Below are 21,388 nucleotides of genomic sequence, written 5' to 3' on the forward strand. Positions count from 1 at the left end.
TAAATAACCTTTTTATTACAATATCTATTTTCATCATTTTATTAGATCTGAGTTTCAGGTTCAAACTTAGAATAAAAATTGCCAGTTTGGGAAGAAATAGAACCCATTCCCTCCACCCCCACGAGATTTTCAAGGCATGGATCAATGGTTGGATTGAAAAAACATACATGGAAGGGAATAACAGTTACTGATGGATTTGAACAAACTCCTCAGCTGTGAAGAGATACCATCAGAAACAAGAAGCATGTGTACCGCATTTGGGGCAGATGTGGAAGGCATGCTTGTGGCCAAGCAAGTGCTCCAGACAGAAGAAATGTTCCACAGAGAAATCCAGCAGACTTTTTCATCTAAGTCAAATCTATGTAGTTGTGCTCCTTGAATTGCCTGTGCAGGAATATGGTGATTGATTGTCTGCAAAGTCTTCAGGCATCAGAGAATGTTACAAAGCAGATGAAAAGTAAGGTGTTTTCACCTCCTGGCCTGAGAGGAAAAGCTGCCCTGGTTTATGCAGTTCTCAGTTGCCCCTAACTTATGGGCTGTATCAGATTCAATGCAGGTTCTGTGCAGTTCTCCTCCCCACCAAGGCTCATACAGGCTGGGAGGATTGAAAACGAAACCCCAAATCCCCATCAGCAGTGATCTGTTGAGCAAAGTTCACTGATACTTTCTGTGCCTTTACAGATACAGATCTTAAGAATTCTCCAGTTTCTGCCCTAAAAATGCAGAAAAGGCATATGGAAGGTTGCACTCTCCATGTGGCAAGTGCTGCAATGTGCTCTCCACCTCAGGAAGGGCAAGTAAACATAGTGTTGGAGATGGGGATTGGGAACAAGACGGAAGAAAGATGCATAAAAATGGTAACAGAAGGTAAACTCATTGCAGCACCTTCATTAGGACAGGTGCCAGCTGCGCCTTCAGCTGCGGATCAATCTGGATGTTGCTCAGTTCCTTGATATTCAGGACCATCTCGTGAGCTTGCAGAAACAGCTCCTTCCCCACAGCTTCCTCCACCCTGTCACGCCATTCCACCAGCCTTGGCCTGCCCTCAAAGATGTCACAACCCACTCCAACAGGCTGTGGAAAAGGAGAGACAGCAGCTGTAAAACACTCATGACGCTTCTGTAAGGGAAAGCACCACTTCACCTATGCAACAGGCAGAATAAGACCAGAATGTATGTGATTGCCACAGAAGCGGAAAAAGCTCTTGGAGGGTTATCAGGAAATTGGGGAGGATCCACTAGTCTGTTCATGCATCTGAGAAAAGCAGCAACTGGACTGGATTCTTGGCCCTTCTTAATGGCCCTATGTCTGCTCTTGAACACAGTGGCAGCTTTTACATGCTATCACAGGCAGCTGCCACTTGTGCACAGTGCTCAGGTACAAAAGATCTGGTGATCATCAGAGGTTGCTGTACAGTCTACTGTGAGGAAAGCTACACCAGATAGCAGTGTACTCCAGAGAAGGCTAAACTGTTAATTTAAACCTCAGTCTTAGTTGGCATGATCCAACCCACTCTATCTTCTGCTTGTCCCATCTTCCAAAACACTGCACTGCTGAGATGCAGAATTGTTATTTGTCTGCTATGGGGGACCTGGATTTTGAAGATGGAAATGCTATTGCTTTGTAGGATCCCAGTCCAGATAGCATGAGAGTGAGGAACCTAGCTGTGATCCACTTAACTTAGTCGGGAAAAACCCCCACTTTGTGTCCCTGTCAGAGCTCCTGGAGGAGTCATAAGCCAGGGTCTTTCAGGCCTGGTTTGGTAAGTTCCCACCTGGAGGAAGATATTCTCTGTTCAGGAACTCCCAACCTCTGAGACTTGGGTCTTTTGATCTTTTATATTATTACATACGAGCCTGTTCAGCATAGCTCCTTGCTTTCTGTTCATTGGATTTTGACTGTCTGACTGGAGAATAAAGTAAACAGCGATAAAATGTGAAATGCAGGATCGTAACAGATAATCTTGGTGGAGGCAAAATGGGTGAGAAATGTTTGTTACAGTCAGCTTCCTTGCTGGGCTCTGACTCCAGCCTTGGGCTCCATTCTCCAGTCCTGATGAATTAAACCTTCAGTCCTATTTCTAAGGAAAGGGTGTCACATACTGTTTTCTCCCCAGGTCAGCTTCTCCCAAACAGGTCAGCTTCTCCCAATACTGAGACTGCCAGATTATAGCATCATGCTCACCTGCATGAGCTCCACAACAGCCACCAGGTCTGCCAGAGAGATCTCACTGCCCACAACAAACAGCTTGTCCTGAAGGAACTTCTCCTCAAACTGCTTCAGGGAAGCAGAGAGCCCCTCCATAACCTCCTGAAGTTTCTCTGAGGGCAATGGCTGGCCTGTGAAGAGGGGAATCAGCAGCTGCATGGAGAGGAGAAAGGAGACCTGGCATCACAGGTGCACCTGCTCTGGATTTCATTTGTCTTTCCCTATGTAAGGGAAAGACACCCAGTAGACTTTGTCAGCAAGGTACATTGACTGGCTGAAGAGGTGCTGCTTGCATGAATGGCCCCCAGGAGGGAAATCCAGATGTGCACCTAACTTAAATCAAAAGTATCCAGCCAAGATGGTTACAGTCCAAATGAGATAACACATAAAGGAGCGCACAGAGTAAAACCCCTAGTGCTTTATAGCTACACTGCTTCCTCCTCCCGCTCCTGCTGTACCATGTAATGGAACCTCTCAGTTATTCTGAAAAGCTGAATGATGCACATGCTCTAACACTCCAGCCCCAACTGATTGATGGGGATCTGGGAACCACAGCCGAGTTGGCAGCCAAGGCTCCTTGGCTTCTGGCTTCACCGTGGGAATACTGGAAGCCCTAAGAGCTGCAGCATGAGCCGGGGCTCTCTGGAGCCCCACAGCACCAAAGCTGCCTGCACCCACTCTCTCATACTAGCACAGGGAGTTCCTCCTGCATTAATTGTTATGGGAACTGTAAATAATGTGTCCAGCAGTGTTACTTGAATCACTGTGTCAACCTGTCTCTTGCCCCAAGGTGAGTCTGCTATTTATAGCTTTCAACCTAGATAAGAATGGACCTCACCATTCTGAATAAAGAAACTCTGACACCCAACTTATATCCCCATCACATCTACCCTTCTCGTCATTCTGTAGCAGTGGATGTATGTACAGACGGTTGCCTCTGGTTTCTCTTTATGGTCTAGAGCTCAAGGTGGCTGCGCAGTAAAAGGAAGTTCACTAAGGAATCCCTTCCTTCCTCCCCTATTCTATACTTGTATTGATCCTGGAACCCAGACTACAAGGATCTGTGTTTCCCTGATGAGCTGCAGACCTTCCACATTTGATTTATGCTTTGAAAAAAAAATCTGAAAGCCTTCTCTCCATGTCCAAGTGCTAACTGGAAACAGCTGCCTCTGTGCAACTTCCTTTGATCTGGGGATGAGTGTGCTGTCTAGGTGGAGAGAAATTCCCTTTGTATCATGGCTGTTTAAATGCCTTTTTGGGAAATACCAGTAGTCCTAGCTAAGCCCTTACCTTGATCCACATGGTCTTAGGAGCATTAGCCCGGATGTTGGTATGATGCCAAGACAGATATTCATCAACAAGGGCTCGCTTCTGGATATCAGATGGGTACCAGTGATCAGGGGTATTGTACTTCCGGCTCAGGTACAGAAGAATTGCAGTGCTGTCCAGATGTTAGTGGAAGATGAAGGGCAGAAGAGTTAGATGCAAAAACATATTTGTCTGCACCCTCCACCCTCCATAATGCTGTTTCTCCTAAAAAGCAAGTTGGCTGAGATTTTCAAAGGAGCTAAGGGAGGTGAGCATGAGATAGCAAATAATCTTCATCATCTGTGGACAATGCTTTCCCCACTAGCAGCCATACTTTTTAATGGGTCTCTCTCATTCCTTCTGGTTTCTGAGGTGTTTGAGTACCAATGGAAGCTCTTTCTTTCCTATGCTGCATCTAATTAGATCAATTCAGGGCCTTTTCCCTCCAGGGTTTCCATCCAGAACTGTTGAGTGAAGCCAGCAGAAATCCTGGCAAAGAGAGATTGCTAGGATCAGGCCAGTGGTGTCTGTGGCAGTCCAGTGACTGTGTCATGATTGACAAATGATAGGAAAAATCTGATAGTTACAAATCCTGACCATTTGCGCAGATGTTTGTCAGATACTCCAGAGGGGAGTGACATAGAAAAGCCTGTACTGATAAAAGAGAAGAAAGGAAATATAGGCATCCTGTGCCTGGTCAAAGAACCCAGACAGATCCTTGTATAACAAGGTTTTATTTATTTATTGCCTATTTGGCCCTCATCACTATAGTGTCCAAGGGACTTAGATAAACATAAATCCTGCCGTGATTTTTTATTACAGAGTACAAGGGTTTTTTTTAAGCTTTAAAAAAATCTACTGCAGTGCTGGCATCCCACATTTTTCAGCATACTTCATAAGCATGAAAACCAGTTGGCTAAATTAGTCTGTTTTCATCATGGAAGTTATTTGAAAAGCAAGACAAAAGGGCAGGTCAGCTCCTGAGCTTAGAGGAGTTTTTATTACAATTTTACATCCTAGTATGTGATTTTTGCCTTGAGTGTATCCTGTTCATGGTAAAGAGGTTGGAAATGTAAAAGAGCCCCTGCATACATTTAAGTAGGCACCCATTGGCCAAACATGGCCACCAGCCATGTTAGCTCCTTCAGAGCCAGAAGTATGGCACGTGACAAAGGAGATAAACACTGTGACATTATTCTTCAGCTGGAAAACTGGTGCTTTCCAATTAAGAACACGAACCAATTGTGCAAGAAGTGGCCTGTCAAGCGTACATAATGTCAGGTATTCCAGACCCTTCTTACTGTCAGCTCAAGTGTAGAATGAATCATGTATTCAATTCAATACATGCACAGCTTTAAACATCACATTATTACCTCTCCTGTGAGTAAATGTCCTACAATTTTCTTGTTTGAAGGAGATACCAAAGCAGACTAGCAATCTAATTTACACATGCAAATGGCTGATTGTGTAACCTTTTTCAGCTATAAAGAATGATACTTCTTAGTTACCAAATGTGATAATTTCATCCCTACCAATGTGCCCATGATGAATGAGATTTGGGGGTTGAATTCTTACCTCTCTGATAGGGTGAAGCATCCATCTTTCAGTGCTGGCACCTTCTTCAAGATGTTCAATTTGCCAGACTCTGCGCTTTGTGATTGTGCTAACAAGAATTAAAAGTCGATAAGCCATAGATTAGAGGAGTCTTAACCTGTCAAGGCTGAAGTAAGCACCTTCCTCAGCCTGAACCATCCATGTGTAAGGAACAATCAAACCTGTAACAATATTCCACCATCATTTTACAATGGCCATGGGGATCTTGGTTGTCGTTTCTCCACAGTGCAGTATTTTGAGATAAAAAGGAAAATAAATTAATGATTTTAAGAATAAGCAACCTGCACACTTTTCATCCTGATCCAATTTGCCAGTGGCAGGAAGAATTTCAGGATGTTGCCTTGAGAATTCAGTATTTTGACACCTGTCAGCTGTAACTGCACAGCATATTGAAGAGTCCATTGCAAATTAGCATTCAGATACCATGATGATTAGCTTGATACATACACCCTACAGCTGATCGGTAGGGATCTTACAGAAGTCAATGTCCCACTGTCTTGGAGACAGGGAAAGAAGATGGAGGCTTGAATAAGGACAACTGATACTTTTGTCATGTTTGCAGAAGAATCAGAGAGGCCTAGAAGCAGCAGGTCTGTGTGCAAAGCTTTATAGTGAAGCTGATGGTCACTAACATCCCTCTGCCCCTTATTCTGAAGGCCAAAAGGAAGCCATTCCTGCAACTCATGAATGAGACAAACTCTAGGTATAGTGGAAATGGATGGAAAAGTAGCTTGACAGTTGTGGGTCCACAGGGATCACTGCAGTGAATGGAAATCAACCACAGCCCAGTTGGCTTAGAAACACAGGGAGCAGAATAAGGTTTGTTGGGTTCTGAATAGCAGGGAGGACTGAGAGCCACAAACAAAGAAGACGCTGAAGAACCTCATCACCCAATTCTCTGACCAGGAAAAGACTGAACATGGATATCAGAAAAACATCAGTTACTTTAGTACTTCAGGATGTCCCAGGAAGAAACTCATCTGCCTGTTAAGATTCCCTGAGTCTGGAGTGCCAGGGGGCTGGAGCTCAGGGCTGCCATGCATTAGCATAGCTCTGGTGAGGCAAGTTTGCACAGCACTTGCCTGTACTGTGCGTGGCACCAGGCCAATGCTGTTAGCCCATCCCTTTCAGGAAAAGCCAGCAAGTAGTTTATTCTTCCCTCTCTCCCCATAAAAGAGTTTAAATTCCATTGTTGCTGTGTTCCAAATAACAAGTGTATAGAGAGGTCGTTATTTAATCAGGTCTCCTGCTTCTCAAGGAAGGCAAAATACCTCCTGCTAAGTGCACTGTGGACTTATGAACTGGCACCTGATTTCCAGGGTTGGCATGCATATATGAATACAGGGTTTTTTTTTACCTGCTTTAAGGTTTCTGTATATTGGCTTACTAAAGTGAGAGGAAATCCAGCTCAGATCAGCATGGCCAAGAGTAGTTATTAAGTGATGGTTACTTTGGGGCCAAAAGGTTTTAGAAATACTGCAGTTAACACAGTGATTCATAACTTCAAAAATAATTTCTCTATCTGGTATGTGGGGCAGGGGCAGGAATTCAACAGGACTCCCAGTTGACAAAAGAAAATCAGTCCCTGTAGCCCCAGGTTTTTTCAAGGTTGGATAATGGATGGAGAAGCATGTAAGAAATTCAGTTAGCTGCTTTTTAAGTATGGCAACACATGGGCAAATTATATGAAAATAGGGGGGAAACCTATTGTGGGTCAGCTGATCCTTGATAACAGTTTGTGTGTCTGCTTTATCCCCTGGCACCAATTAGCCTGAGAACTTCATCATAGCCCTTTCCTGGCAATAATAGTGCATGGCTGAAGAAGTCAAGGTAACCAAAATCCCATGTGACCCATGAAGGACTGGAGTGAAGCCGGTGTAAAGCCTCCCTTGCCATTGTTGAATCTCTACAACTAGTACCTCACACCAGCACTGCCGAAATACTCCACAAAGTTAAACCTGTCAATTGAGATGCACAAACAAGATTCAGAAGAGAGAAAGGTCAGAAGACAAAGTACAGGGCCACCCCCCCCCCCATCTCCAATATTTAGAGCTTGAAAACAGTGAGGCAAATCGATTGATGGTGTAACCCGGCTGACATGCAAGGAGTGAAGTTTTGGGTGTGCTTGGCCCTGTTTATTTAGGAGAGGTCTAAATGCCAGCCGCCGCTGTATGCCCAGCTCTGTTGACAGAGTGAGCTGTTTGCCGAGTCAGGTAGGCTTTGCCATCATATAGCAGACACAGCACGCTGTGCAGAGGTGTTGTCCGTATGCACGAGAGAGAGGGTCGCTGTCACAGAATGGGAGGATATGGGGTGTGGGAATTAGCCTGTCCTTCCTGCTTGGTAGCTTGGTTGTTTGTTTAGGTTAAAAAGGAAATTGCATCCATTTGTGCAGCCCAAAGTCTAACAATTCACAAAATAAACATTTGCAACCACAAATGCACTGTGAAATCCTGCAGGTTTCTTTACTCTCTCTGGTGTCTGAGCCTATTGCTGGAGCCAGCCAGTGACCAAAGGGCATCGATGTCTTTTGGGACAGTGGCAGCAGGAAAGTGCCATGTAAGACTCTGAATTGAGTTCCAAGTGCTTTAATAATGTAACAGACCTGGTAAGAACAAAAAATCAGTGTCTCTTACTAGACTTCTGACTTACCAGAGCAGGTTGGAAATTGGTTTGAATCTCACCTGAGCAGCTCTCCTCCTACCAGGGTAATAAATGAGAACTGGCACCTTTTTTGCTTTGGCTCACACTGAGGTTTTACTTACACAATGCAGCTGTGCTGCACAGTCCACCAAAGTTGTGTGTGGAGCCACTTGGGGTTTCTAAGAAAATCATTTGAGCCACCACTGGTTTCATATTGCATGAATGGGAAAAATTATTTAAGTGTTTGTGTGTTATGCTAATTATTGGGCTGATTAATTTATTTGCAGGTAGCAAAGACCAGAACCCCTATTCTAGTTAACAGTACTAGACATAAGATATAGGGCCCCGTGTTCATAGGTGTTGACCTGATTTATGATTCCAGCTCTTTAATGGCAATTGAATCTGCTGCAATTGATTCTTGATGTCAAAACAACATGCCACCTCATCTGAGGAGACGTAGAGAACAGCAGTCACCCTGACTCTGAAAGCAATTTCCATGGGGAATAAATGCAATTCAAAAACTGTCGAGCAACAGGTCAGGATATGAGCAAGAAGGAATCCTAGATGTATGTCATTAGAGGAAAAGAGGTTCATAAGAGAGAAGTGGGTATAGTTTATAAAGCAAATTGAAAATGAGTCCTGCTATTCAGTTCTCTGGCCATCCATTCCCCAGAACGGCGCACTCCTGATAGCTCTGTATTGCTTTGGGCTCAGTACTGGCAGATGGAAGTGGCTGGGAGGTACAGTCAGTAAATAGGGAACAGTCAACTTAACCAACTGTACAGCCCTGAGCAGGGGCAAGCTGAGTGCTTCTGATAAATGCACAGTCCCACAGAGTGTGCCTGTGCAGATATCCTAGGCATCTGAGTCCCTTGGAAAGCAATGCCCAGTGTCTGGGATGTCCTTCCGCTGCATGGTCTCTGCAACTTACTAACCTATTCATTTACTAGATGCAGCTGTGTGGTATTTCCAGGATTGTCACAAAAAAGCACAGCAGGGATAGGAGTCAATTGGGCATTGCAGGAACAGGCACATACTGACCAAACACAGCAACTCTCTTAATAGACCAGGCAGAGCATCCATGGGATGGGACTATGGAACAGATACAGTTTGTACTGTGCAACCCTACATGAGCTTTTCTGTCCCTTCCACTCAGGATGGGACACCATCAATTCATAGATTGTTAGGGGCTGGAAGAGACCTCACAGATTATCGGGTCCAACCCCCTCACTCTAGGCAGGAAGACAACTGGGGACAAGTGACCCCAGCGAGGTGACTGTCCAGTCTCCTCTTGAAAATCTCCAGGGTAGGTGACTGCACCACCTCTGGAGAGAGTTTATTCCACAATCTGGACACCCTAACTGTGAAGGAGTTTTTCCTGGTATTAAGCCTGAAGCACCCTTCCAGGAGTTTATATCCACTGGTCCTGGTCTTCCCCAGGGGTGCCCTAGTGAACAGCTGTTCACCAAGCTCCTGATGCACTCCTCTGATATAGTGGTAAATGGCTATCAAGTCCCATCTCAACTTTCTCTTCTTTAGGTTAAAGAGGCCAAGGTCCCTCAGCTTTTCCTCATATGGCTTGTCTTGCAAGTCCCTGATCATATGGGTGGCTCTTCTCTGGACCCTCTCAAGGTTTTCCACATCCTTATTGAAGTGCAGTGCCCAGAACTGGACACAGTACTCCAACTGCAGTTTCACCAGTGTGGAGTACAGTGGGAGTATCACTTCCTTAGTTTTACATGAGATGCAATGGTTAATACATGCCAGCGTGTTGTTTGCCCTGCTGGCCACCACATTGCACTGATGGCTCATGTTCATGCGATGGTCATTCATTACCCCTAGGTCCCTTTCAGCCATGATGCAAGTCAGGCTGTCACCTCCGAGCCTGTATGTATGTTGAAAGGACGTTAGGATGATAGCAAAGGGCAGCAGACACTTGTCTCTAAACTTTGCACCTTGGTGTTCCATCCAAAATCAGTATCACTCCCCTCTCCCTATGTTTATTAGGGGGTGAGAGCATGTTTCCATTCTCAGGTGCTCCATTTTCTACTGGTCTCTAGTTAAGCACTGATGGTGCAATGCCTTTCCTAGGAAACAGTGTTTCTTGGAATCAGAGTAATCTGAATTTCCCTGCAAGGCTTTTGCAATATGAGTCAATGAACTGGTGAAGTACAACCCCATGTGGTAGCTTATGGAGGAAGGGTATATTAAGAAGCAGTAGGTAAGGTGATGGTCACAAAGCTAAAATGGTAGGAGGAAAACATGGTGACAGAGTAAAAAAAAAAAAAGAAGCAATTATGAGCAATTACAGCATATCTCCCCTTATCAAAGGACCAACAAGATTCAGCTGATGTTGGTGAAAACAAAAGTGCTCCCTGATTGGAGACAAATATCTGCTCTTTGACATCTAAGTCATTCAGACCTATGATCAAAGATGGTGCTCCGGGGCAAACAACTCATTATCTTGCGAAAGCTGCATATGGAGCCAAACACACCAATAAGCAGTTTAAGCCTGTGCCCATTGCTCTCTGCCAGGGCTTCGCCTCTAAATCTCAAGAGTCCTAAGCAATCTTCCATTTCTGGCACCCCATTCTTTGAATAGGGAGCTCCAGGACCACCAGCTGTCTGGCTCCTGGCCACATAAATTTGCCTCCTGGATGCTGGATCATTTATCTGACAAGTTTTGTCAGAGATCGTGTTACTAAACACTTCACAGCAGCCTGTTCTTGCTGTACCGATAGCACCAAGCTGTAACATGAGGATGCTGTCAAATGCTGGTATAACTCTTTAAACTCAGACTAAATCCTTTCAGGCTAAAGATCCTGTACACAGTTCCAAGACACCTTTTGGCTGTTTGTTCCAGTGGTGGGAGAGGACCCTGGTGTGTCAGGCTGATGACAGGCACCATCCTGCAGACTGGCTGTAAGCCTTGGTAGGCAGCTGGGCAGGCATCAGGGCTGGAGCTCTCTGAGCACAACTCCAGGGAAAAGAAAGTTGCAAGATGATGCTGGGGAAGGATAGAAGACAGCAAAGAGCCAAGAAGAGCAGGTGGGTGGGGAGGCCAATTCTGGGCCCCCAAGCCTCAATGGAAAGAGGAAGCAGTTCATTATGATTTTCATGCCATGCAGGAGCTAACTGTAACTAGGCCCTTACCTGCGTGAGATTGCTCGGGGTTATTGCCTCCTGGTGTTCTCCTGCCCAGAACGGAATCTGGAACAAAGGGACAAGAGAAGGGGCAAATGCAAGGGAGTTTCTTAGATGAGGCTACTTTCTCCCCACCTGGAGAAAAGCCATGCTCCTGCAAACCTCCCAACATGCTTCCAACCCTCCCTAGAATCTCTAGCATCTCCCACTTCCCCACACAAGCTAAGCCCCCTCCCCCAAAAAAATGTACGTGCCACCCACAGACATTGTAACTACCTGTCAACAGACTCTCACTTCACCCAGGAGAAACTACTCCCCCCGTTACAGACTTATCCCATGCAAACATCTGGCCCTCTCCAATACCTCCAACTGAGAAGGCTTCCAAAATTTGACCTCAGCATGGCTCTGTCCCTTTTGAACCTGCAGCCTCTGTTACTCAATTCCCAGACTTCCCTCTCCTATAAAGTCTCCCTTTCAGCAGAAAAGGGGGTTCCAGATTTTGAGTTCAGCTTATTTTCCTATCCTCTACGTTACTAGGAAGCTACTTATGGCTTGTCTACACACAAAATGATTATCCCAGAATGGCTGTTTCAGGAAACCCCCAAGTATAGAGAAGCTCTGAAAGGAGGGAAGAAAATGTACAGCCCTTGTGGGCAGGTGTTAGTGAGAAAGGAAAACCAGACATCACCAGCCTCTAGGTCTTGAGAGAACGGAGAAGTAGGCAGGAGACCTCCCTCTCTGCAAGTGCCGGACATATCCCTGGACTCACAGGCACAGAGCTGACTTGGTCCCTGGGGGAGGCAGGGTGCAGAGGGACAGGAGGGCTCAGGTCCCCTCACTCACCTTTGAACAGCTCCACATGCTTGAACTCAAAGGAAATGTTGTTTTTCTTGGCAAAGATGTAGATGGCACGGCAAGGCTGGGAGAGCAGGTCCAGGTAGAGCTCCAGCCCCATCCTGTCTGCTGGGCACAGGGAGTGGAGGGGAGAGAGGCAGAGAGTCCACGTTTGTATGGCTCTGGGATCAGCGGCATGCAGAACAGGGAGAAACTTCTTTCGTGGGCAAACAGTTAACTTTGAACCAATAGGGAAAGCCCTTCGTCTGCCAGCCAGATGTTCCTCCAAGGGAAGGGAAAAGGGCAAGGACTACAGTAGGTGGGTGGTAACTTTTACTTTCTCATTCAGGAAAGGATTAGGCATTTCCATAGGTACACTGACAGCAGGCATGGCTATGTAACTGGGGTGGGGACAAATACAAGGGAGAGCAATGAATAAATCTTGGTTCAAGATAGGACGAGCTGGCAAGCTACGTCCACTGCTCATTATTGTTGCTGCCCCCTTGCACTCCCCACATCTGTTTGTTCTCTCCACCCAAGGTCTCCCACACACATAGGCTGTCAGCTTTCAGGGCCAGGCACTGTCTTTCCATAAAGTGTGTGCACAGCACCAGTGAGAGCAAAGCTCTGAACTCACAATGCAAATAAAATGTACTCACAAGGCATGTCTACATGTTCATTAATATGCAGTGGTTACTGTGCATTTAATTTAGTATTTGTATAATCAAGTACTAAATAAATGGGCAGTAACTGGAGTTACTGCACACACCTTTTTAGCCTAATAATACTGTGCAGTAGCATATTAGCACTGTCCATGCTATGATGCACTACTGTGCAGTGTTATTAGGCTACCGTGCAGTTAGCATCTTGTGTAGTTGCACCCACAGTTACTAACTGCATAGAGGTAAAGAAGGTAAAGAAGAAGAGGAGTATACCTGCTTGGGAGGAGTATACCTGCTTGGCTTGAGCTTGCAGGGAAACAGTGAGGGGAGCCCAAGCAGAAATGGAGCTTAGGCTGGCAGCAAAAGTTAAGGATAACAAAGCACCATTCTTTAAGTACATAGGAAGCAAAAAGAAGGTGCAGGGTAACTTAGGGCCCCTTCAGGATGAACTAGGGCAACTAGTAACAGATAAGATGGCCAAAGTGGAGCTTCTAAATAATTCCTTTGCATCCATGTTCCTGGACATGAATACAAATACACATCCCATTGGGACTTTAGGTAAGCCCAGTATAGATACCAACCCACCAACTGTTCATGCTGACATAGTAAAGGGGCACCTGCAGGGGTTGAATGTATTCAAGTCAAGAGGACCTGATGATCTTTATCATAGGGTACTTAGGGAATTAGCTGGAGTCATAGTGGAGCTGCTGGCACAACTGTTTGAGCACTCATGACTTGGACGAGGGAGCAGAAAGCACCTTGTCCAAGGGGAGGTACACAAACTAGATGTCAGGAAGCAAATCCAGGCTGATTTGGACAGGCTGCGGAGGTGAACAGAACAGGATACAGTTTAACAAGGATAAGTGTCACGTGTTGCACCTGGGGAGGAAGAACGGTCAGCACTCCTATAGCCTGGGAGGGACCACTCGAAGTAGCACAACTGCGGAAAGGGATCTCAGAGTCGTCGTCGACTCCAAAATGAACATGAGTCACCAGTGTGATGAGGTAATAAGTAAAGCTAACCACACTCTTCCTTGCATGACAATAAGTGCATCACAAACAGGTCTAGGGAGGTGATACTTCCTCTCTATGCGGCTTTGTTCAGGCCACAGGTAGAGTACTGCGTCCAGTTTTGGTCACCGCACTTCAGGAGGGATGTGGATAACCTGGAAAGGGTTCAGAGGAGGGCCACTTGTCTGGTTAAAGGCCTACAGAAAAAACCCTATGTGGACTGATTGGGAGACCTGAACCTTAGCTTCCACGAGACGAGGCTGAGAGGTGATCTCATGGCTGCCTACAAACTTGTTGGGGGGAGGGGGCGGGCAGCAAGAAATAGGGGATACAGTTTACCTGGGTGCCTGTTGGAGTAACTAGAAATAATGGCTACAAACTGGAAGAGAGCAAATTCAGATCGGACATCAGGAAAAAATTCTTTACAGTGAGGGTTGCCAAAATATGGAACGGGCTTCCAAGGGAGGTGGTGTTGTCCCCTTCCTTGGAGGTATTTAAAAGGAGATTGGGCAGACACCTGGCTGGGGTCACCTGACCCCAGAGCTCTTTTCTGCCCAGGGCAGGGGGTTGGATTTGATGATCTCATAGGTCCCTTCCGACCCTAACAACTCTCCTTCTCAGATTTTGTACCTAAGCAGTGAGAGAGAGGATCTGTGGAAGTGTTTTATTTTCCATATGGTGTGGAGTCCTTCCCACAGACCTAAAAGCAGCCAAAGATGGAACCACAAGGCTAGGAAATAGAAAAAAAAATGCAGCTACAACATTACAAGCTTACAACTACTGCAGGCTTCAGCTGATTTTTCATTCTACCTCAGCTGGTACATTACTCAGTTTTTATATAGTTGTACAGTTTTTCTGTTGCAAAGAACTCAGAATAATAACTCAGAATAATAACTCAGCCCAGGGTGTCAAGGGCTTATAGCAAGATTAAAGCCCTTGACTTCAGAAGGGCCAACTTCAATGAGCTTCGGAGATTAGTGGGGGAGGCACTGAGGGCCCAGAAAGTAGAGGAGATGGGAGTCCATGAGGGATGGCCATACCTAAAGGGGCGATCCTCCAGGCCCAAAGGGTAACAGTCCCTGAGAGAAGCAAGGGAGGTAAGAGTGCTCAGAAACCCCCTTGGCTCAGCAAGGGCATTCAGCAGTGCCTGAGGGCTAAAAGGGTGGTGTACAACCAGTAGAAGGGAGGGGCTATCACCAAGGAGGAGTACTTCTCCTTGGCCCTTGGGTGTAGGAGGGCTACTAGGAAGGTCAAAGCAGAGATGGAGCTCAGGCTAGTGACCAGGATTAAGGACAACAAAAAGCCCTTTTTCAAGTACATTGGGAGCGAGAAGAGGGCACCAGGCAATGTAGGGCCCCTGCAAGACTCAAATGGTAATCTTGTGGCTACGCCAGATGAGAAACCCAATATTTTTAGCAGTTTCTTTGCCTCCGTTTTCTTGAACAGGGACCGGAACTTCCCTCCTGCCAGAGATAGGGACAATCTCAGGGATAGCTCTGTCAGGCCTTGGGTCAGTGCAGATGTAGTTAGGGATCTTCTGGAAGGGCTAGACATTTTAAAATCTGCAGGTCCAGATGCCCTCCACCCAAAGGTGTTGAGGGAGCTGGCAGGGGTCATCGCGGAGCCCTTGGCCTGGCTGTATGAGCATTCGTGGTCAACTGGCCAGGTGCCGGGGGATTGGAAACTAGCTAATGTGGCCCCCATTTTTAAGAAAGGAAAGAAGGAGGACCCATGTAACTATAGGCCCGTAAGCCTCACCTCAGTCCTTGGGAAGATCTTGGAGAAAATCATCAAGGAGCACATCTGTGGGGGGCCAGCAGGGGAGATCATGCTCGGGGCAATCAGCATGGGTTCATCAAAGGCAGGTCCTGTCTGACCAACCTGATTGCCTTTTATGACCAGGTAACTTAATCCTTGGATGATGGTGTCGCCATGGACGTGGTCTTTCTAGACGTTAAGAAGGCCTTTGACACTGTCTCTCACTCCATTCTCATTAATAAATTAAGCAACTCTGGCATTGATGCCTACACAGTTGGATAGGTAAAAACTGGTGGATGGGGTGCACCCAGAGAGTGGTGGTAGATGGGTCATACTCAACCTGGCAAGATGTGAGCAGTGGGGTACCCCAGGGCTTGGTCCTTGGGCCTGCACTGTTCAACATCTTCATCAGCGACTTGGACGAGGGGGTGGAAAACACATTGTCCAAGTTTGCTGATGACACTAAGATGTGGGGTGAGGTAGACACACTTGTAGGGAGAGAGAGTCTGCAACTAGATTTAGACAGGCTACAAAAGTGGGCAGATGAGAATAGGATGGGGTTCAGCGTAGACAAATGCAGGGTGCTGCACCTTGGGAGAAGGAATCCACAGCATACATACAGGCTGGGGGAGTTCCCCTCTTGAAAGCACAGAGGCGGAAAGGGATCTTGGAGTCATTATTAACTCCAAGATGAACATGAGCTGCCAATGCCAGACTGCAGCCAGCAAGGCCAGCCATACCTTGTTATACATCCAAAGATGCATCTCAAGCCGGTCCAGAGTGGTGATACTCCCCCTCTATGCAACACTGGTCAGGCTGCAATTGGAGTACTGCGGCCAGTACTGGGCACCACACTTTAAAAAGGATGTGGCCAGCTTGGAGAGGGTTCAGAGGACAGCCACCCGCTTGGTGAGAGGGCAGCAGGACAGGCCCTATGAGAAGAGACTGAGGGACCTGAACCTGTTCACCCTCAGCAAGAGGAGGCTGAGGGGGGACCTGGTGGCTGCCTACAAGCTCATCAGGGGAGATCATCAGTAAATAGGTAGACCCCCATTCTCCCCAGCACCACCTGGGGTGATGAGGAACAATGGTAATAAGCTGATGGAGAATAGGTTTAGGTTAATGATCAGAAGGCAATATTTTACGGTTAGGGTGCCCAGAACCTGGAACCAACTTCCTAGGGAAGTGGTCCTCACCTCTACCTTGGGCAAATTCAAAATGAGGTTAGATGATCACCTGTCTGGGGTCCTGTGAACCCAGCATTCATTCCTGCCTGTGGCAGGGGGTCAGGCTAGATGACCTGTTCAGGTTCCTCCTGACCCTAGCTACTATGAAACTATGAAACTTTGAAGAAAGACCACAACTATGGATTTCTATTTGAAATCTCTGGGTTTATCTTGTCAGTCATGTTTGCAAACCTAACAGTGCGAACATTTTGTAGCACTCTGCTGCAGACTTGAAAAGATCTCAAGGAACTGCTGGGTACTGTGGCACCCTGGTTGTGAATCACTGCTCTGTCATGTGTTCATGCACCTCTTAGAAGAACTTCTTCCCCATGGCTGCTTCTCCCTGGCCATGCCACGCTGACAACTTCGGCCTGTCCTCAAAGATGTCAAAATCAATTTCAAGAGGCTGCACAACTGCTTCTTATCCAGCAGACTCTTCTTGGCAAACCCAAAGACTGTGGCTGGGATGTACCTGCAATTGCCACAGTTATAAAAGGACTTTAACAAGGGGTTTCCAAAAGAGAACACTTAGAAACCATTCTTTCACCACATGTAAGAAGAAATTGAACAGTATTGCTGTCCTCAGCCTGAAGCACAAAGGATATTAATATAGGAGGGTACTGGCACCAAGGGTCATTCTTGGGTCTGGTAGCATTTAATACTTAATTAATGATTTGGACAATGGGACTGAGTGCAGGCTTAGCAAATTTGTGGATGACACGAATTTGGGTGGAATTTCAAACAGTCTGGAGGGTAGAGTTATGATCAGGAATGACCAGAATGGCCTGCAAAACCGGTCTGAAATCAAACAGATGAGATTGAGACAGAACGTATTTGCAGACAAGTGTCCTCTAAGTCTGGAGTACCAGGGGCCTGCAGCTCAGCACTGCCATGCATTAGCTCTGGGGGGGAAAGCTTGCACAGCACTTGAGTGCATTGTGCCTGGATATAGGCCAATGCAGGTAGCCCATCCCTTTCAGGAAAATTCAGGGAGTAGTTTCTTTCCTCCTTCTCCATAAAATAGTTTAAATTCCTTCGCAGGTGCTAACAAGTTCATTTTCCAGTTTCCTCAGAAACAGGCATATCACAGACCATCCCCTTGGTATGTTTTGTATTTCACTTCTTAATGATCTAGAAAATATATCTCAGTTTGTCTTTGGTTTTACCTTTTCTTTCCTTCATTTCATATCAGACATCTCAAGTCTTTACATTTTGGCCTTTTATGGGGGGTCCCTGGCAAACACTAGACCCAAACAGGAACCTGAGCTGCAATCTCTGCCTGCCTTCCAACTGAGAGAGAAGTGGATGCTGGTTGGATATTAGACTGAGTTGTGGGACAAATTCCTTGTACAGTTTGCAGCCCTGTGTACTATTGCTTCCCAGACTCCCCATAGGTGTGCAAGGCCCTCTTATAGATGGCCAGAGGTAGAAAACATGCAGGAGCTCTTTCTCTTTGAGGAAGGATAACACTTCTGAAGGTGTCTTCTTAGGGTCAGTAACGATCACAGTTCTTGGTTGCTTTCTCTTCGCAGTTTACTCAAAGCAACTGAAATACCCTGTTCAAAGCAATGCTGCCCAAAGTCACACTCCTGACTTCCTAATCAGATATCTAAGCATGTACAGTCTGCATCATCTTTTATCTTTTATTTTAGCTTTTAGCAGACAGCTCCTTGCATTAGGATAACCACTGCTACCTTTGCCACCATTGCTGCCTGTCGCACCAGGAAGGACCAGGAGTGAATGAGCTTTAGAAACTGAATTCCCCTGATACCTCAGGACACAAACCTTTTGGCACAACAGGCACATTAGTAACACAGGGTGGTAGGCCGGCTCAACTGGTGCTGGTGCTGATCTCTGCACGGAGATTTCCCTGGGGGCCTTCAGCATGGTACTTTTCACCAGTCCTGAATATTTATTAAGTCAAATAACACTCAACTGACATGCAAAACAAAAAGGGAAAAACGTGTGAAGGCAAAGTACAAGGACAAAGTCCCTTATCTTTAGTATTTGGAGCAGGAAAACAGTGAGGCAATCAGTTGTTGCTGTAACTCCACTGGCATTCAAGGAGTTACATCAACAGTGCATTTGTACCAAGGGGCTCTGAATACCAGCAGTCTTTGTATATCCAGCTCTGTTGACAAGAGTGAAGTGTTTGCTCCGTTAAGACAGGCTTTTGGGTCATGGAGCAGACAGAGCAGGTTGGAGGTAACACTTACAGCCACAACCATCCTGTGAAATTCTGCATGTTCTGCAGTTCTCTGGTGCCCGGGTCTGTTGCTGGAGACAGCTGGGGAACAAAGAGCACTGACGTCCTTCAGGACTGTAGCAGCAGGAGAGTGCCATGTAAGACTGAACCAGGTTCCAACCTGGTTCAGTGAGGGAACAATCAGGGCTTGGATTATGGGGGAGCTCAGGGGGACTGAGCCCCCCCATAAGAGATGAAAGCTTCCCCCCATAAGATCTGAAAATTATAACCTGGCGGGTCTCTGATTTTACTAGGACATTGTGATGGGCATCCCAATTTTTTTTTGCAGACACCCCAAAGAGTCAAAGTATAATTCAAACCCTGGGAACAATCCTGGTAAAATATAAAATCAGTGCCCTGGAAAGGTCTGATGCCTCATCAGAGAAGGTTGAAAATATGCTCAGAATCTCTCCTGAGGGGCTCTCAGATCTGCTGCCAGCCTTGCAAATAAGAAAGGACACCTCAAGTACATTGGTTCATACAATGGTTTTGCCTACACAATACACTCATGCTGTACTGTCTGCAAGAGGTGTATGTAGAGCCTGCTGGGGTTTCAGGGAAAAGCACTAGATAATCTGCTTGCCAAGATTATTGTTCTTTGTATTTGGACCATGACTGTGGTGCACATGAGCTGGGGCAGTGCACAGTGTCTGTGGGAGGCTCATGGTTTGCAGAACTGGGAGAAGCTGAAGGTCAGGGATTTGGAGGCTGGGCAGAAGAAAAAAACGTACAGCAGCATCCATTTTATGCTGATCAGGCAGAAAAGCTTTGCCCATCACCTCTCAATGTACTAGTGTCCAAAGATGATGCGTAAACCTATGTGAGAGGGTCCCGTCATGACCTGTGATGGCCCCACAGACCACATTCTTTAGAGCTAACCTTATGAGACCCATTGCTAACAACAGCAGAATGAAACCAGTGCAACCTTCTCCTGTGGGACAGGCAGCAATAGTGCAGGTGTTCTCGGTGGAAAGGAAAGAGCAGCTCTCGCTTGGTTTGCAGACCTGAGACCATTAGTTTCTGTCTAACATGTACCTGGCTGAAAACAAACACTGCTTGCCTGCATTCTTATCTGGGAACAGGAAAACTGAAATAACTGGAATCTAACATGCTTTGTCGCTAAAGATCCTACTTGTTGGTGGCTTTGGATTTCACTCAGCTTGTAGGCACAGGAAACTAGGCTGGTTCATTTTACTTTCTGGCTTGCAAGCACCAAGGTGGTGTTAGGTCCTTCTGAATGTAAAGTCTGTGTTTGGACATTTGGAGGTTCCTCAAGCTGACGACAGAAAAGAAAATCTAAGCAAGAAAGCTGCTCAATGCAAAAAACCAGCCACCTTATACAAGGACTGTGTATCCACCTGAATGGAAGGGCCAAGCTAACGAGGTGAAAATCCATTCATAGCAGACTTTTCATGAACATTTCAGCACTGGAGGACAGAGGAGAAAGGCTTTTTGGTGGTGCACTTACACTCCAAAACCAGATTTTTTCCATTCAAATGGAAAGCCTAAGTTGTGGGTCCAGATTTACTATCCCTTAAATGATCAATTCCTCCAAGCTGCAAATAAAGAACCTGCCTGTGAAAAACTGCGCTGGAGCTAAATACAGACCTCCTTACTCACTCAGATCTCCCACTGACTTCAGTGGGCTTGATCCTAAAATCTCTAGTCCACTCTTGAACAGCAAAACACTCACTGAAGTCAGCATCAGCCCCTACGTTACATGGAGACCAGTGCTCTAAAATATCCTGGACAAATAGGATTTAGCCACTGCATTAGGAGAACAGCCAGGGGCTCTAACTCCAGTTACCCCCCAGCTTTGTATTGATGTAGTGTGGGTACACGCTCATTGCTCAGCTGTCCACATTGAGACCTACTCAGCCTTTACTCCCTGCTCCTCTGAATTACAGTATCAAGTGAAGCACCTCCAGTTCCCAGAGCCAAGCACTCTAGATCCCTAGGTCTTGTGTACTGTGCGACCATCTGGCTCCCAGTGGCTGTTGGTGAACCAAGCTTGTTGAGTAATGCTGCTGAATCACTGATTGATGCAAGTACCTTACCATCACTTCTATTTGTAGCCAGTCAAGAGAGCTCTGGCCCTGCTGTTTGTCCAGGGGAAAGGGTCAGGGAGAAGGCTTCAGTGGCATCTCTCAGAACACAGAGTCCCCTGGCAGCCATCTTTGCTGCTGGCACACACCCTATAATCTCTGGGGGTGCATAGTCAAAGCAGACCAGCACACTCCACCTCTTCCCAGTGAGACATGTCCATCCAATTTGCATGCCCTCGACTAGCAGCAACTCTTGTCTGGAAAGAGCACAGTGCACCTGTAGTACTATAAAGTACTAACAATAAATCTCTTTTTTCACCTCAGATATTGTCCTGGCTCATCAGTCTGTGATTCCTCATTCATTTTCCTGTGTTGCTCTGTCCCTCTTGAGATGTCTAACACAGGCCATCTCAAATGCATCTACAGCCCACAGCTGCTGCCGAGGGATTGGCGAAGCTCCCCATATTAGTTTAGCTATCTGTAACTCAAGACAGCAGTGCCAACAGGCTCCCTGATATACTGGTAGATAGATGCTTTAAAAAAAGATTTAAAAAATCAGTTCTGAAAACCTGATTTCCTTTGCTTCTCCCCCACTTTTTTTCTCCAAAAATGAGGACTGGCAAAGGGGCAGGAAAGGAAAGCATTGCAAGAGACCAAAAAGACATACAGGCAGGATGGGCCAGCCTGCAA

At 46.3% G+C, this 21,388-nt stretch overlaps 1 protein-coding gene across 1 annotated transcript; it reads right to left on the bottom strand.

Moving 5' to 3' along the window:
• LOC149857661 (glutathione S-transferase theta-1-like) lies at positions 1–12,066 on the bottom strand. Its single transcript, XM_090063503.1, has 6 exons — positions 11,761–12,066; positions 10,927–10,983; positions 5,092–5,179; positions 3,499–3,649; positions 2,185–2,361; positions 1–1,074 (listed from the first exon to the last, which is right to left on the bottom strand). The coding sequence occupies exons 1-6, from the start codon at positions 11,870–11,872 to the stop codon at positions 874–876; spliced, it is 786 nt and encodes a 261-aa protein (XP_089919629.1). The 5' UTR covers positions 11,873–12,066; the 3' UTR covers positions 1–873.
• Positions 12,067–21,388: the final 9,322 nt, after the last annotated feature.

Source organism: Crocodylus siamensis, chromosome 9, assembly GCF_052110815.1.
Source record: "Crocodylus siamensis isolate JL-2025a chromosome 9, ASM5211081v1, whole genome shotgun sequence".
NCBI classification, from domain to species: domain Eukaryota; kingdom Metazoa; phylum Chordata; order Crocodylia; family Crocodylidae; genus Crocodylus; species Crocodylus siamensis.